General features: G+C 37.3%; 3 protein-coding genes across 3 annotated transcripts; 2 read left to right on the plus strand and 1 right to left on the minus strand.

The window, feature by feature from the left end:
- Positions 1-898: 898 nt before the first annotated feature.
- LOC100175454 (pre-mRNA-splicing factor ISY1 homolog) lies at positions 899-5573 on the minus strand. Its single transcript, XM_002129105.4, has 9 exons — positions 5409-5573; positions 4852-4886; positions 4431-4453; positions 3881-4060; positions 3256-3411; positions 2442-2497; positions 2102-2224; positions 1613-1734; positions 899-1228 (listed from the first exon to the last, which is right to left on the minus strand). Exons 2-9 carry the CDS (start codon positions 4852-4854, stop codon positions 1049-1051), a joined length of 843 nt encoding a protein of 280 aa, XP_002129141.1. The 5' UTR covers positions 4855-4886; positions 5409-5573; the 3' UTR covers positions 899-1048.
- Positions 5574-6604: 1031 nt separating this feature from the next.
- On the plus strand, positions 6605-9030 carry LOC100187230 (glycine-rich cell wall structural protein-like). Its single transcript, XM_026834589.1, has 5 exons — positions 6605-6973; positions 7088-8488; positions 8564-8583; positions 8667-8737; positions 8905-9030. The coding sequence occupies exons 1-4, from the start codon at positions 6687-6689 to the stop codon at positions 8705-8707; spliced, it is 1749 nt and encodes a 582-aa protein (XP_026690390.1). The 5' UTR covers positions 6605-6686; the 3' UTR covers positions 8708-8737; positions 8905-9030.
- Positions 9031-9984: 954 nt separating this feature from the next.
- On the plus strand, positions 9985-11819 carry LOC100177772 (C-type lectin mannose-binding isoform-like). The gene is made up of 4 exons (XM_002128989.2): positions 9985-10284; positions 10367-10390; positions 10536-10686; positions 11046-11819. Exons 1-4 carry the CDS (start codon positions 10005-10007, stop codon positions 11302-11304), a joined length of 714 nt encoding a protein of 237 aa, XP_002129025.1. The 5' UTR covers positions 9985-10004; the 3' UTR covers positions 11305-11819.
- The last annotated feature ends 3500 nt before the right edge of the window (positions 11820-15319 follow it).

Here is a 15319-nt window from a genome sequence, read left to right on the forward strand (position 1 = left end):
TTATCGGTTACAACTGAAAACATATAACTTTGCATTTGATTGGACTCTACCGTCAATTCTTTCTATTACCATGCTGCTACGAACGCGTGTTTTTATAGCGGAGACACAGAAAATCTATACATACATAACAAACATAAATACGCACTAATTTGGCCCTGCAGTAGTTGGCCCTTCGCCACATCAATCATTATATGGAAGCCAGTGACGTATGTCATGCTCTGGGATCTTGTTAGGCGCTCATTAAAATCAAACGGCAAGCAATATCGCTCAATTATTGGCATTCGTAAGCCCCGGGAATTGTGCGAGATCCCGCGGGGAAAAGAAGCGGCAAACCCGGCGCATCGACAGCGATTTGTCCAATATAACTGTTATTACAAAGATACCAACGGAGCAATTTAAAGTATGCATTATGTATTGCTGCTCGTTAACGGTGAGATGAGGAACACTAATTATAAACTTGATGGACATATCATGTTTGTTTAGCGCAAATTTGCCACGACGATCAGTCATAGTATAATAGGGTGGGGAAGATGGGACACCTTTATATTCCATTTTCTCGCCCCATTGGTGGTAAACAAGGTACATTCAAAGAATTATAAAATCGTATCCTCACGACACGTTACACAATACCATTACCGCCTACACCCTTAATAATTCGTTAAGTTGCCAGAAAATGGCAATAGTCACCGACAGAGTTTTTTTAGTCTGTCTCTTGTCAAGAAGTTACCGGTTTGAGGCCAGACGTATCTTCCATTGTAAAAAATCCGTATAAAATAATTACCAACAAAGCTACAAATTACAGTGATTTATTTGTCGATGCCCCGCCGACTGAGGATAAATGACTCGCAGTCATTTATTCACATTTTACATAAATGATGTTTACACAAATACCACACTGTACCCTGCGATGATCGTTTATTTTAGTATTCGTTTATTATACAATGAGTTTAAACGTGATGTACAAAAATAAAGGCAACATCCCGGGTTCCATAATACGGACATTACTGTCCGCCATTAACAACAACTGGCCAATAGCAACCCGTTCTTATCATACGCCCATTAATGTCCTTGCTTCCGCACTTTGTGCTTGCAACGTTTCACTCGCGTATCTTTCCAGTAATTCCATTTTCTTTCGTTTAAGAAGAGCTTCCTCTACGTCATGTTGCGTGGGAACAGGGACGTGAGCTACGAACGGCCGAGCCCCTTCTTGCGTTTGGACCTCTCGAAACTAAAATACAATTAAAGTCGTTACGTACGCCTTTCCACAAATTACATGGTCACTTGTTTTATCTAGTTCCAACAACTCAATTCACCATAAGTTGGGTTTAATAGCTATGCTTTTAACTGACGCTCTTTATCCAATCTTTTATTAATAGCGCAACTGTTTTTTGTCAATTCCCTTCTATTCGTTTTTTTAAATGTTATGACCTTTGCTATCGTATTTAAAAATATAAATAAAAAATGTTAATAGATACTGCATAGTGCATAGTGTCTACGTATTAGTTACTAATGTAAATGGAATACTTTCCCACAAAAGCTTTAGGAAAATGTAAACATATCGATTATCAAAATGTTCATATAACTGTAAAATTGTTTTGGAAAGAAAATTTACCTGAAAACTTTCTTGATCGTCAACATCAGGAATCTCGATCTTTGTTGTTGTGTAAATATCTTCCTCTTCTTTTAAATCTTCCCCCTTCTTCTCCTTCCAAGCTGCAATTGCTTCTTCTACCACTAGGTAGAGGTAGAGAACAAAAATAAATTAAAAATTTAACGGACTCTTTTTACGATTAAAATTATATATATATACACATATGCTTGTATTTGGGTTAAGTTCAAAAAACTTCTTGGTAAGTTATTACTTTGCTAATAATGTATTTTATTTAGGTCGCGTTTATGTCCTATTTAAAATCTCTCTTATACTTGAGATTGAAAAGTGTTGAAAAAAAATTCCTACTGTTTTCATAACTAAATAAATATTAAAAAAACTGCAAAAATTGATTGAACCTCAGAGTGCACAGTCCGGAGAGTTTTAATTAAATCAAAAAACGTTTTATGACACATTTAACATCAAAATGTATGTTTTTAAGTCAAAAATTACATTTTTTCTCAAGTTCTTCCTCCAGAGGAACGATCACCCCGTCATCTTCATCTCGGTATCCGTAATAATCCGCATCAATGTTCTTCATCAATGCTCCTCTTGTTTTCCTCGTTTTCTTCGGAGCTAAGATAAAGAAAGAGAAAAAAAAGAGCAAACTCTCACAATTATAATCTGTACATGTTACATATATTCCCTTTTATTAGTTACTATTACCATCAATAAGTGAGACATTTTATACAACTAAATAAATATTTAATCACTGATTAAATTGCTTAATACAGATTTAGGTAAGGTAGCCCTACTTAATAAAATACTTGTTTAGTAATAACTTTGGACTTACCATCTTTTTGAAATAGATCTCTCACACCAGGTAAATCCTTGGCAGCACCAAAATATCTGAATAATTTATTACAAATATATATATAGTTAAAAATAATTGAACAATACATATGAATGAGTTTGCCAAAATATATGTTTAATACATTCTCTATACGCATGAAAAATGTAGTTGAAAATTATGGGAATTACATTCTTTTTATTTACAACTTTGAATGCATTGTAAATCTATTTTTATTAAAAGCAAATGCGGCTTTGAAATCATTTTTTAGATGTCATTGTCAATTATTATACTATAACTATATATATGTATAAATTAACTCAATACCGTTAAAAGATGTCAACTTAAATAAAATTAGTATAGAAAGTGAATGTAATTAAATTTTATGAGTGAAAATCACATTACAGAAGTCCAAATCACATAATGGATAAACATATACATTTGCAATAGGCAAAAAACATCTTAAATAGCCAATTTGGGGCAATCGGCTAACTTGAGCCTACACCTTAGGTTGCTTTGCAGGCTCCATCATTTGACCTTATGTCCTTACCCATGTAGAATTGAGCAGAAAACATAAGTGTCTAACAGGGGTATGCATACGTAGGATTAATTATTTATGGTATATATTTATCTTAATCTGAGTACACAATTACACATAGTAACAGACAAACTGTTGATAATGCAACAACTAAAAGTTTTTTGATTGGCATACATGCGCCTTTAATACGCATATACTGCCTAAAAAACACCCTGGTTTTTTCAAAAGATTAAGATAAGAAATATACACAAAATCAGGTATTACCACTATAAGACTCACTTGTATCCACGATTACCAGGAACCTCTTTACCATCATGATCAAGCATCTTGGGACCAATCTTCCAGTAGTTAGGACCACCAAGTTCTATAATACGATCTTGCCAATGACCTTTCTCGCGAATTAGTTTGTTGATTTCATCGTTTAAATCTCGCAGCCTGGATATTATAATAAAGATTAAAAAATATGAAGATTATTTAGTGTTTTCTTAGTGTACCCTGTTATGGTGTGTTGAGAATCATTTAAATATTATTACAGCTATGATATAGAAATAAACAGTAAACAATAAGTTAAAAATTATCAGAGCTATGTTATCGGTTTAAATTCTGGTTCGCAAATAGCAAATTATATGAATTGTTTTTACCAAGCATAGTGTAAATCTAAAATGGTTGCATGTGTTCTTTATAAAAATGAGTAACACAGTGGGTCTGCGGCAAGCTGAATAGTATACCAATTTTTAATCATAGAAATAAATGGCCAATGGAAATGTCTAGGATTTAAAGTTTTATGTTTAGATTCAATTATTCTGCTGGACCTAATGTTGCCAGCTATTTTTAGTCAGTCACTACTATAGTGCATTTTGCATGTCTATATATCTCACATATAATATCTGTATTCTATACTTACTGAAAATCGCTAAGTCCAGCGTTTTGTATTTGTGAAACTTTTCTTGATATTTCCCCAATTATTTGTCGCCTCCATTTTTCACATTTCCTTAAACTTCGACAATCAGTTGCAAGAAAAGGTCGACGCTCTACAAACTTCCCTTCTTCTAATTTCATCTTGCGAAAACGAGCAAGAGCCGTACTGTGAGAGGTATAAAAAATTATATTCAAACTTATATAGGAAAATGGGCCATATCCGGCCTAAATCACAAATCCCTAACTCTAGAACCTCACCCATACAGAATTAAAAAAAAACTTATACAAGGTTGCTCTAGGCACAATGGTTAAAGTGCCTGCCCCTTAACTAGAGGATACTGGGTTTAAGGCTTAGATTAACCTGTGTTATAATGTAAACTTACCTGCCACTTACATATAAAACAGTGGCATTCTAGTTTAATTAGAAAGAGTTGATACTTTACATTATAATGGTAAATAGTGTGCATTGGTTAACGAAATATCTAAACCCGTCCTTTAAGTTAAAAAGCAACAATTATATAATAAAAATAACTTACACAGCTTTTTCAGCGCTTCGTGCCTGTAAACACAAAAAAAATCAATAAAAATATTGTTATATAGCCTTAGCCTATGTATAGGCCTACATGGCTATAGCCTATATAGCCAATATATACACATTTTTTTAAAAGGCTTCAACCAGTATTCCTTTAATTGTAAAAACACATAATATTTTATACAGTTCCATTCTTTGATTCTGGTCACTCCTGTCAGTTTATTAAAATAAATAAACGTCCATTTTATTTATTGTTCATTTAGAAATCATTTATAAACAGATAATGTAGTACATACAAACTTATAAGGTCAAACTGTAGACCAAACAGTATACAATAGGTTAGAGGCTAGTGGTTTGTGGTTAGCAAATAATGTGGGGATTATAACTAGCACCAATAAGCCTATATAAATATGTTACATAATTACCATAATTCACAGATCTGATGACAATATTTGATGATCTGCAGATAAAACAAAGTGTTTATGTAAATGTAACGACATCTTATTTTATTATAGTGTGTTAAAAATAAATGTAACAATAGTAAAATGGCAAGTCATAAGTAATAGACTAGTCACTAGTTAGTGTTTCCTAAGTTTTATTAGCATGACTCAAACATTAAGGATAAATAATGGCAAAGGTATATCAATCTGTTTTAAAACTACATTTTAAGTAGCCTAGAGGATGAAGGGCTTCTGACCGGTAGTGTAAACAATATTACAGTCAGAATTTTGACTAAAAGTAACACATACATAATTAATATAATACTAATACATCTAAGCAAAATGATAACATCAGATGATAAACATTTATTTTTAAATCATTTCCAAGAATTGCTATTTCAATTGCATAAAATATCTAATGCATACCAAACAGTATGAGAAATATACTTTAGAAATGGGGTACATGGCCAAATACCTAAACAGTTCTAAAGTAAAAATATGGGTGGGCACCGAAATATGTACCTATAATCTGTTATACTTACCAATAAATTCTGCAAGCCCCGACTTTAAATTCTTGAATGAACAATTACACTGGCTCGTCCTAAACAACTTCGAGATGTTTTAAGTTAAAGCAAAGCTGTTTACATGCAAAAAGTCGACTTTAGCTGACTTAGCAGTTTGATCTAAGATAAAATATATTACGCGCGGTAAAATATAAAGACCACGCAATGTAGCCCGCTAAGTGGCGCAAGTTTCTAAATTTTCTAGGTTTTAAATTGATATTTTTACCATTACAAAAAGGTTTAAAATTGTTTTAAAAAGTTTAAAATTGTATGAATACTACCGTAATATTTACATTGATATTTTATGGCTTTAGTAACGCTCTGTGCACCTCCTAACATTTTTTCAGAAAAACAGTATTATAGTTCCTATACGGATTATAAGCGATATTAGTTTTCGGTATATTAACGTTTTTATAATACGTTATTACTCTTTGATTATAACGTTATTATAAGCGTAAGAGTATAATGTGGTCGGTCACACAACTTTTTCCCACAGTAGGCTATTAAATATGCTCGTAGAAAATGCTAATAGTTTGTGCGAATTAATGCGGTTAGAAAAACATGCCAATACAACATTATTTCGAAGAAATAGTTTTATAAGAACTTTTTACCCACAACGCACCGTTAGACTTATTTGTGCTTAATAAAGTGACAACTTATCGATTTTGTTTCCGCTTTTCAATGAAAAGTATCGTTAAAAATCGTTAACGGCGTTTATCATCTGACAAACTGCCACAAGTATTTCCTGATGTCCTTATAACAATTTTATGATTGACACAGTTTCACAACAGGAAAAGAATAATATGAGAGCAAAACCTAGGAAGAAAAACTGTTTGTACCAAATCAAAACCAGTTACTCGGAAAGTATCCACATTGGTATAAAAGACGCCTGTTCTAACTCAGAAATCATTATCTTATCTTAATTCATCAAGATGAGAATAGCTTGCTTCTTTGCTCTTCTGTTGGTTAACGCTGATGCCGAATGGCTTGCCGGTAACAGCGGTGGGTGGTCAGGTGGTGACAGTAACCACGGCGCTAATGCTGGGCTTGGTGCGTCAGTTGATTTACCTTTGCTTGGCCCAGTCGGAGCATCTATCGGCGGTTCCCTGGGTGGCAATGGTGGTCATAAAGAATGCTCATGCGCTGATGGCCAATCTGGTGGAAACGGTGGACTTGGTGCAGGTCTCGGCGCTTCAGTCGATCTCCCACTTCTTGGACCAATCGGTGCTTCCTTAGGCGGCAATCTTGGTGGTAATAATGGTGCTTCTGCTGGTGGTAACGGTGGTGCTTCTTCTGGTGCAAACGGTTGGTTGGGTGGTGATCTCGGCGCTTCAGTCGATCTCCCACTTCTTGGACCAATCGGTGCCTCTCTTGGCGGCAATCTTGGTGGTAATAATGGTGCTTCTGCTGGTGGTAACGGTGGTGCTTCTTCTGGTGCAAACGGTTGGTTGGGTGGTGATCTCGGCGCTTCAGTCGATCTCCCACTTCTTGGACCAATCGGTGCCTCTCTTGGCGGCAATCTTGGTGGTAATGGTGGTGCTTCTGCTGGTGGAAACGGTGGACTTGGTGCTGGTCTCGGCGCTTCAGTCGATCTTCCACTTCTTGGACCAATCGGTGTTGATGCTGGTATCGATGCTGGTGGTGATGGCGGTGCTTCAACTGGTGGGAAGCGGTTGGTTTAACGGTCACGGTGGTGCTTCTGCTGGTGGTAATAGCGGTGCATCCGCTGGTGTTGATGCTGGTATCGATGCTGGTGGTGATGGCGAAGTCTCAACTGGCGGAAGCGGTTGGTTTAACGGTCACGGTGGTGCCTCTGCTGGTGGTAATAGCGGTGCATCTGCTGGTGTTAATGCTGGTGCATCTGCTGGTGGTGATGGCGAAGCCTCAACTGGTGGAAGCGGTTGGTTTAACGGTCATGGTAGTTCTTCTGCTGGTGGTAATGGCGGTGCATCCGCTGGCATCGATGCTGGAATTGATGCTGGTGCATCTGCTGGTGGTGATGGCGAACCTTCAACTGGCGGAAGCGGTTGGTTTAATGGTCACGGTGGTGCTTCTGCTGGTGGTAACGGTGGTGCTTCTGCTGGTGTTGATTCTGGTGCATCTGCTAGTGGTGATGGCGAAGCTTCAACTGGTGGAAGCGGTTGGTTTAGTGGCCATGGTGGTGCTTCTGCTGGTGGTGATGGCGGTGCTTCTGCTGGAGGAAACGGTGGACTTGGTGCTGGTCTTGGCGCCTCTGTCGATCTTCCACTTCTTGGACCAGTTGGTGCTTCCATCGGAGGCAATCTTGGTGGTAATGGTGGTGCTTCTGCTGGTGGTAACGGCGGTGCTTCCACTGGTGGGAATGGTTGGTTAGGTGGTGGTCTTGGCGCTTCAGTCGATCTCCCAATCGTCGGACCAGTCGGTGCTTCTCTTGGCGGTAATCTTGGTGGTAATGGTGGTGCTTCTGCTGGAGGAAACAGTGGACTTGGTGCTGGTCTTGGCGCCTCTGTCGATCTCCCACTTCTTGGACCAGTTGGTGCTTCCATCGGAGGCAATCTTGGTGGTAATGGTGGTGCTTCTGCTGGTGGTCACGGTGGTGCTTCTGCTGGTGGTCACGGCGGTGCTTCCACTGGTGGGAATGGTTGGTTAGGTGGTGGTCTTGGCGCTTCAGTCGATCTCCCAATCGTCGGACCAGTCGGTGCTTCTCTTGGCGGTAATCTTGGTGGTAATGGTGGTGCTTCTGCTGGAGGAAACAGTGGACTTGGCGCTGGTCTTGGTGCTTCTGTCGATCTTCCACTGCTTGGACCAGTTGGTGCTTCTATCGGCGGCAATATCGGTGGTAACGGTGGTGCTTCTGCTGGTGGTCACGGCGGTGCTTCTGCTGGAGAAAACGGTGGACTTGGTGCTGGTCTTGGCGCCTCTGTCGATCTTCCACTGCTTGGACCAGTTGGTGCTTCTATCGGCGGCAATATCGGTGGTAACGGTGGTGCTTCTGCTGGTGCTTCTACTGGAGTTTCTGCTGGTGCTTCTGCTGGTGGAAACGGTAAAGAGTCAGGACACTGGTCATGGAACAACAAAAGGTAACTTAGATTAAAATTAATTTAATCCATCTGATAAATATTGTCACTTACTTATCTCCGTTTTTATTTTTACAGATTGCAAGCCGCACTTATGGGTAAGTTTTCTTCGAGATGTTCTAATACCTACAAGTAGTTACGTCTTGTCATAACAGAATACAAATATATTTATTTTTTCTAGATCAAATAATGGAAAACCATTTTGAAGATCTTCTTCAGTAAATCTTTCATCTAACCAAACAGTAACGACAGGTAAACAACACAGATGTTATACTGTAATATAATAGTGTAAGCATGGCTGATGTGTATGAATAGTTTACTGCATGCTTAACGCTTTTCTAATATTTCATTTAATTTTTCGGTTTCTTATCTTTTACTTACACGTTTTGTACCTTATAAGTCAACGTTTTCTATTTCAGGACAATGACAACAGACGGTAAACGATTCTTGACGAACTGATGCAGATTATTTTGCGGATGTTATGTCTCTGTTTTACTTTTGATGTAGTAATGTGTCTAGATCGGAATACAAGTTTATGCATACCAGTGCGTTGTTTTATTGTATAAGAGTTTTTGTACCTACATAGTTCATTTCTGTATTGTCAGCTCATTAGCAGATATTATGTGATAACTCGTAAGCAAGCGCGAGGTTAATGAAACAGAACAGCCGTGTTATAACGAATGTCGGTGCCCCACCACGCGAGGATAATATATACTTTCGTTTACATTCATTCACACCACAATGCCAATGTGTACACATTTTTCGAAGTGCGTTATGGCTGTTACCACCATGGTCAAGTCATGTGTTAACGGGCAATGCACTCTGCGGCAATAGCGTGTCATCCGTTTTTAATGTCAGTTTACAATTCAAAACAGGTTTTTCGGATTTGTACGTTGCATATTAACACAAATATTTTATTGCGATGCGTGTCTATTAATTATAGCTCTGATCTGTTTATGAGCACGTCGTGGGCATATAGATACCTTTTCGTCGATCTGTTTTATAGTCATATTCCATTCTTGTTTTTTTGGAAGACGGAGCCGGGTTTGCATTGCGGCGCACGTCGTTTTGAAGTTGTTTTGTAATATTAATTTATTACACAAGTTTATATTATACATTGGTACTAAAGTTTAATCACCGCAATTCATAGAGGCCATTAACCCCATAGACAAATATATTATGCGCATGGAAATAGTTCCTGAAAACTATAATGCATTTCACGAGTTCCTAGTTCAAACACCTTATTTTTAAGACCTCTTTTTAGTTTAAAGAGTTCCATGTTACCCAAGAAAAACCTCTTTAAATCCAACCAACAAGAAATTGGAAACTTGGCATTAATATTAAATCGTAACAAATAAAAATGTCGTTCTATATAAGCCAAGTATCGAGTCGCGGTGTCCCATTCTCAAACAACCATTGAAAACATGGGTAGGCTGTGGTTGTATAGAATAAGTGGTACGTCACTTTTACCAGGGTTACACTAATCAATAATATTTTTCAGCACTTATAGCCTTTAAAAATGTTTTCGTTCAAAGTGTGCGTTTTGTTCATCATCGGTCTACATGTAGCAGTGCATGCCGGAGACCAAACTTACTTAACTTGTTCAGAGAGTGGTAGGCCGCCATTAAGGGGCGTCCGAGGACCACCTGGACCCGCGGGGCCAACCGGTGCTCGAGGACCGAAAGGGGCGACAGGGGTTCCGACTAAGCTGAAGAACCAAGTACAGGATTTGTCGAAAAGGTTGGAAAAGGCCGAGAATGATTTGGTGTTGATGACAAAAACCATCAACGAAATTAACAGTGAGTTTTATTTCTGAGGAATATGTTGCACCATGTCAATAGATTAACAAATACAATAAAAGTAATATCCATATTTTTGCAGGTAACGTGTGCCAATGCATGAAAGGTACGTATCTGTTTTGTCTTGTTTAAATCAATTCCTAATTTTAAGAATGTCCAAATTTTCTGTTGCGCACTAGAAAAATGACTGGAACTGAATCACTTCTTGCATATTAATAAATTTATTTCAATAAAATGTTTACGTTGCTTAGTTATTGATGGGCAAGTTTGGTACGGACCGGGAAACGGTTACCTATACCTCATTATTGAAAAGAATATGGCCCACGACGAAGCTCACGCAAAATGTAGTAAATACGGAGCCACCCTTGCAGTACACGGACCAAAGAACAGAGATTTTATGAAGTAAGGGCGTTTGTATGTACTTTGGCAACATACTGGATTTGGAAGTCTCTCTTCATGCATTGTTATAACTTTCCGAATTAGGATGCCGATTTTTTGCATATAATACATAGTAGGGTGGGGAAAGATGAGACACCTTTTTATTTTACTTGCTTGGCCCATATGGTAGTATACAAAAACATTCAAAGAATTATAAAACCGTACCCTCACGACTCCCATAGACTGTTGTTAATTGTATAAAACACGATCAGGTAATTTGGATACTATGTGTTAAAGGTGTCCCATCTTACCCCGCACCACTATATATTATAACTACATTTTATCCACGATGTTTTATGTGTCAAATGCCTTCATCACTGCAGAATCCTTCACAAACAATTGCCGGTTACGACACAGGAAGACTATTGGATCGGTCTCACTGATAAACAGGGTGAGGGCCGGTTTGTTTGGGCGGACGGCTCCCCACTAAAAAGTAGTGAGGCAAACTGGCATCCTGGGGAACCAAACGACTACGAAAACAATGAAGATTGTGTTGGTGGCAATGCCGCAGGTAGTCTTAAGTGGAATGACGTTCCTTGCTCACATGGCGAGTTATACGCACTTTGCGAACGTCGAGAATAAATCCTTGCAGTTTCTAAAATGCCATGATACCAAACAAACGGATTGAATTGGAACAATACAATTTTCACATTTATTTTATAATCCGAAGTTATCTTTGTATTCGGTTAATTAATAAATGAAGTAACGTAGTATGAAAGTAATGCTTCAAGCTGCGAACTTTAGGTTTGCTGAAAAAAAGGCCTCGAAAAAGGATTAAAAAGGATATATTTTGCCATATGCAAACAAGACGTATAAACACATTATGTCGCTCTTTAAAATATCTCACAAAGCACTGCGGACAGGCAGGTTCTTTTATTTCTTTGCAGCTTGGCCGATGCTCGTAAATAAACCATAAGCAATCGTTTCTAGTTTATTACATATAATACATGTACTTTAAATACCCTGAATGCTTCTACAATCTACAACAAATACGTCCTTGCGATCTGTGAAAGTGGAAGCGAGACTTCCTTATTGTATTCAAGAATATTAACTTAAGCCATAATAAGTGATACGAGACTTATACAAAATAATGGATAATTCACTTCCGATTTTCACTTGGATTTCTAAACACGTCTACTTTTTGTACTGTCAACGTGTGCGGTTTGTATAGTTAGTGGTATATGTACTCGAAGCGGGCGTGAGGTGTTATAACAACTGCCGCTTTCCACGCGAGGATGAAGCACGCCACACATTCATTATTACACCACGGCCTACTAGAGATATCTCTAGTAGGCCGTGATTACACATAGGTTAATTATCAAAGGGAAAGTGTTAATTATTCTAGCTCGAAATTTAATTCGCAGAACTGTATATGTGGCCTTCAGATAAATATTTATATAAAGATAAGGAACGGGCTGTGATTGGTTCTTTATATATGATCAGTGACGAACTAAAAGCTAACTAAAGGTTATATACACGTCATGTAACAATAATTAAAAAATATTTGCATCACATTTTGTCAATGAACAAGTTTTAACCGCTATGCACATCAGATACAGTCGTCATATTATGCCGATGCAATCATATTTGACTATTTTCAGATCGTTTTTAAAAGTGTTGTGTAATCGTACATGATTTTAAAATGAGATTTACGATGGAATTAATATAAGCAATTCTTTGTTTTGGCCCCTTGACTTGGTAACATAAAAAAAATTCGGCATCTCGAAAATATGTTTTGGAATACTGTCACTATAGCATACAGGGCCTGAATTCGAGGCTTGACTTTGCTACCATTAGATGTGGGTGTGTCCTTGTCTATAGGTAACTTTAACGGAAATTTCTCCAACTCAGCGGTCTTTTTATGTGTTGTCCAAATGTCAGTAATACAAAAAAAAATAAAAATAAAATAAAAAATATGTTACAACTCGTAAGTGTCATCAGGGCTAATGAAACAGAACACCCGTGTTATAACGATTGGCGAGTTGGTCACGCGAGGATATATAAGATAAATTATTTATCCATTCAATTTTTCGTTGGTGAATGACGTAGACTTGTTTGCTCACCACCGTCAAGTTTCGTTGACTGTATGGTAAATAACGCATAGAAACATTGGCAATGATTCTCCAAGTTTGGTTATAAATAAACCAATGATTCAAGTCAACAGGTACAGGGAGTAAAGTTCACGAAAGCTGTATATAAGTGCAGTCGTGTATTCGTGATTTCGAATTAAAGACTATATATCGCAGTTGCAACATGACCAGTATTTAAAATGGCGCTAGAATGTATTTTTACGCCGGCAATTATTGAAATATACTTTTATATTCAACTAGCGGGATACCCAGCACGACCGGTGACTATTTAAAGTATTTTCAACAGACTTCCATTTTGGTTCTCACCAAGTTAAAAATATGTTTCAGGATATCTGAATTATTTAAACGTCTTCATGTTAGACTTGTGAAAATAAAAGTATCTACGTTTTCAGAAGTAAGTATTATATATCGTAGAGTGGGAGAAGGTAGTACACCCTTTTATTCTATTTTCTCGTACCATTTGGTAGTAAACAAAAAATATTCATTGAATTATAAAAGCGTATCTTCACGACTACCATAGACCGTTGTTAGCCTACCTGTCCAAAACAGGATCAGGATATTCTGATGTTACATGCTAAATGTGTCTGTTCTTCCCCCACCCATAACTCCCTCTCTCTCTTTACATATATATTAATAATCATACTAGTCATACCGTCTCTATTTTAAAGAACCGCACTACTTCTGATGTTTGCACTGTTTTTTTTATGATGTGATATTTATTTTTATCTACCTATAGGGATTGGTTTGTATGTAAGAGCAAAAGTAAACGGCAATGGATTCCGAATCGGAAAAACAAAAACAAGTAGGTTATTTGTGTTCTCTTTATGTTTATAGTCGTAGGCAAGTGTATATATGCATTAATAAAGTTACAAAACACAGGTGTTTTTTTAACATTTCAATTTCTTTAACGCTTTTTTTCTTTAACTTTAACATTTTTGTTCAGGACAAACACAACTGCAAATTAAATTGTCCAAAAACTGAGTATATATGGGTGGGAGACGAGACACGTTTTATTCTATTTTCTTGTCTGATTTGGTAGTAAATAAAGAACATTCAAAGAATTTAAAACCGCATCCGCACGAGTCCCTAAGACCGTTGCCAATTATATAAAACGCGATCAGGATATTTGAATATTGTCTGCTAAAGGTGTCCCGTCTTCCCCCACCCTACAATACATTAAAAAATACCGTGTCGTTTTGGTCTTTACCACAATAATATTGTTAACGAATATCGGACCAAAACGGCAATTACTTATTTATAATCTAATTCTCCAGGAATGTGTTTCACCAACTGAATATAATATTGGTTCTGTTAATGAACTACACATTCACCATAATGTCCCATTCAAACCTACTCTATCAAAAACACAGGCAGACGGTAAGCAACATAAGCATATTATAGTTGGTTAATTGGTTATACGCGAGCCTGGCGCAGTAGCAACGTTGGTTAGCGCGTCTGTCTATAACTATAACCCTTAGAATTTTGGATCAAGGCTCGTCGCTGCTACCATTGTGGGCATGTGTCCTTGGGCAACACACTTAGCGGCAAACTCGTAAGCTTGCACAAGGTGTATGAAACAGAACATCAATTTTATAACGACTGTTTTCCGGCCACGCGAGGATAAAGCAAGTTACGTAGTTTAGTTAATCCGTTTATTTTGTTCTACACAACCCGTAAAACCCATAAATGAAGGTTTGGCGTATTCTTATGCACTGTTTGTTTGGGGTGAGTAAAACATAGATCCGACTATGGTTAATAATTGTCGAATTCTGCTGTTGATTCCCTTCTCTTTGTTGTTTCAATACTGTGATCGTTGTAAAAAAATAAATAAAAATGGGTTACGCTATATATTACCCGACTCCAAATAGCCGCCAGAGGGCAGTTAATATGGTTCCTACCACAGAAATGAAAAAGAGTAGAGCGCGCAACTGCCCAAAAACGTGATAGGCTATATTCTTTTTTCTATTCACGTGATCGCCAACTCCACCCACATTTCGCTTGGTCTATATTGTAAAAGAAAGGCGCATAGTAGTTTTAGGAGGTTTTAGCTGTTTATTTAAAAAACTTCACGAACTATTCAAGTTTATTAGGCCAGTTTAGTTATTTGGTAGGTTAACGCTTACAGTTTACCACTTGTTTGAGAAATTTAAATATTAAATAAATTTAATTAAAAACCTTTAAAAAACGGTTTGTTAGAAATATATATATATTAGAAAATAGTTGTTTCACCCTATATCTTGAAGTTAAGTCAAAACACGAAGAAGAACTACATATAAAACGCCCTCGATTCCATTTACTACAATAGTAAACGGGAATGACCCGCGAAAGAGAGAGAGTGTATCATGCTCTCTCCTTTACCGACATTGAAGATGCGCGTTATATTCTTTTTTATTTCTGTGGTTCCTACCGCATGCACCACAACGCTTCTATACGCATGTGCAAAATGGCGGAACAAATTCAAGAGTGTATACGATGCCAAGGGTGTATATGGTATGTTCCTTGAAACT

Source organism: Ciona intestinalis, chromosome 5 (assembly GCF_000224145.3).
Source record: "Ciona intestinalis chromosome 5, KH, whole genome shotgun sequence".
Lineage (NCBI taxonomy): Eukaryota > Metazoa > Chordata > Ascidiacea > Phlebobranchia > Cionidae > Ciona > Ciona intestinalis.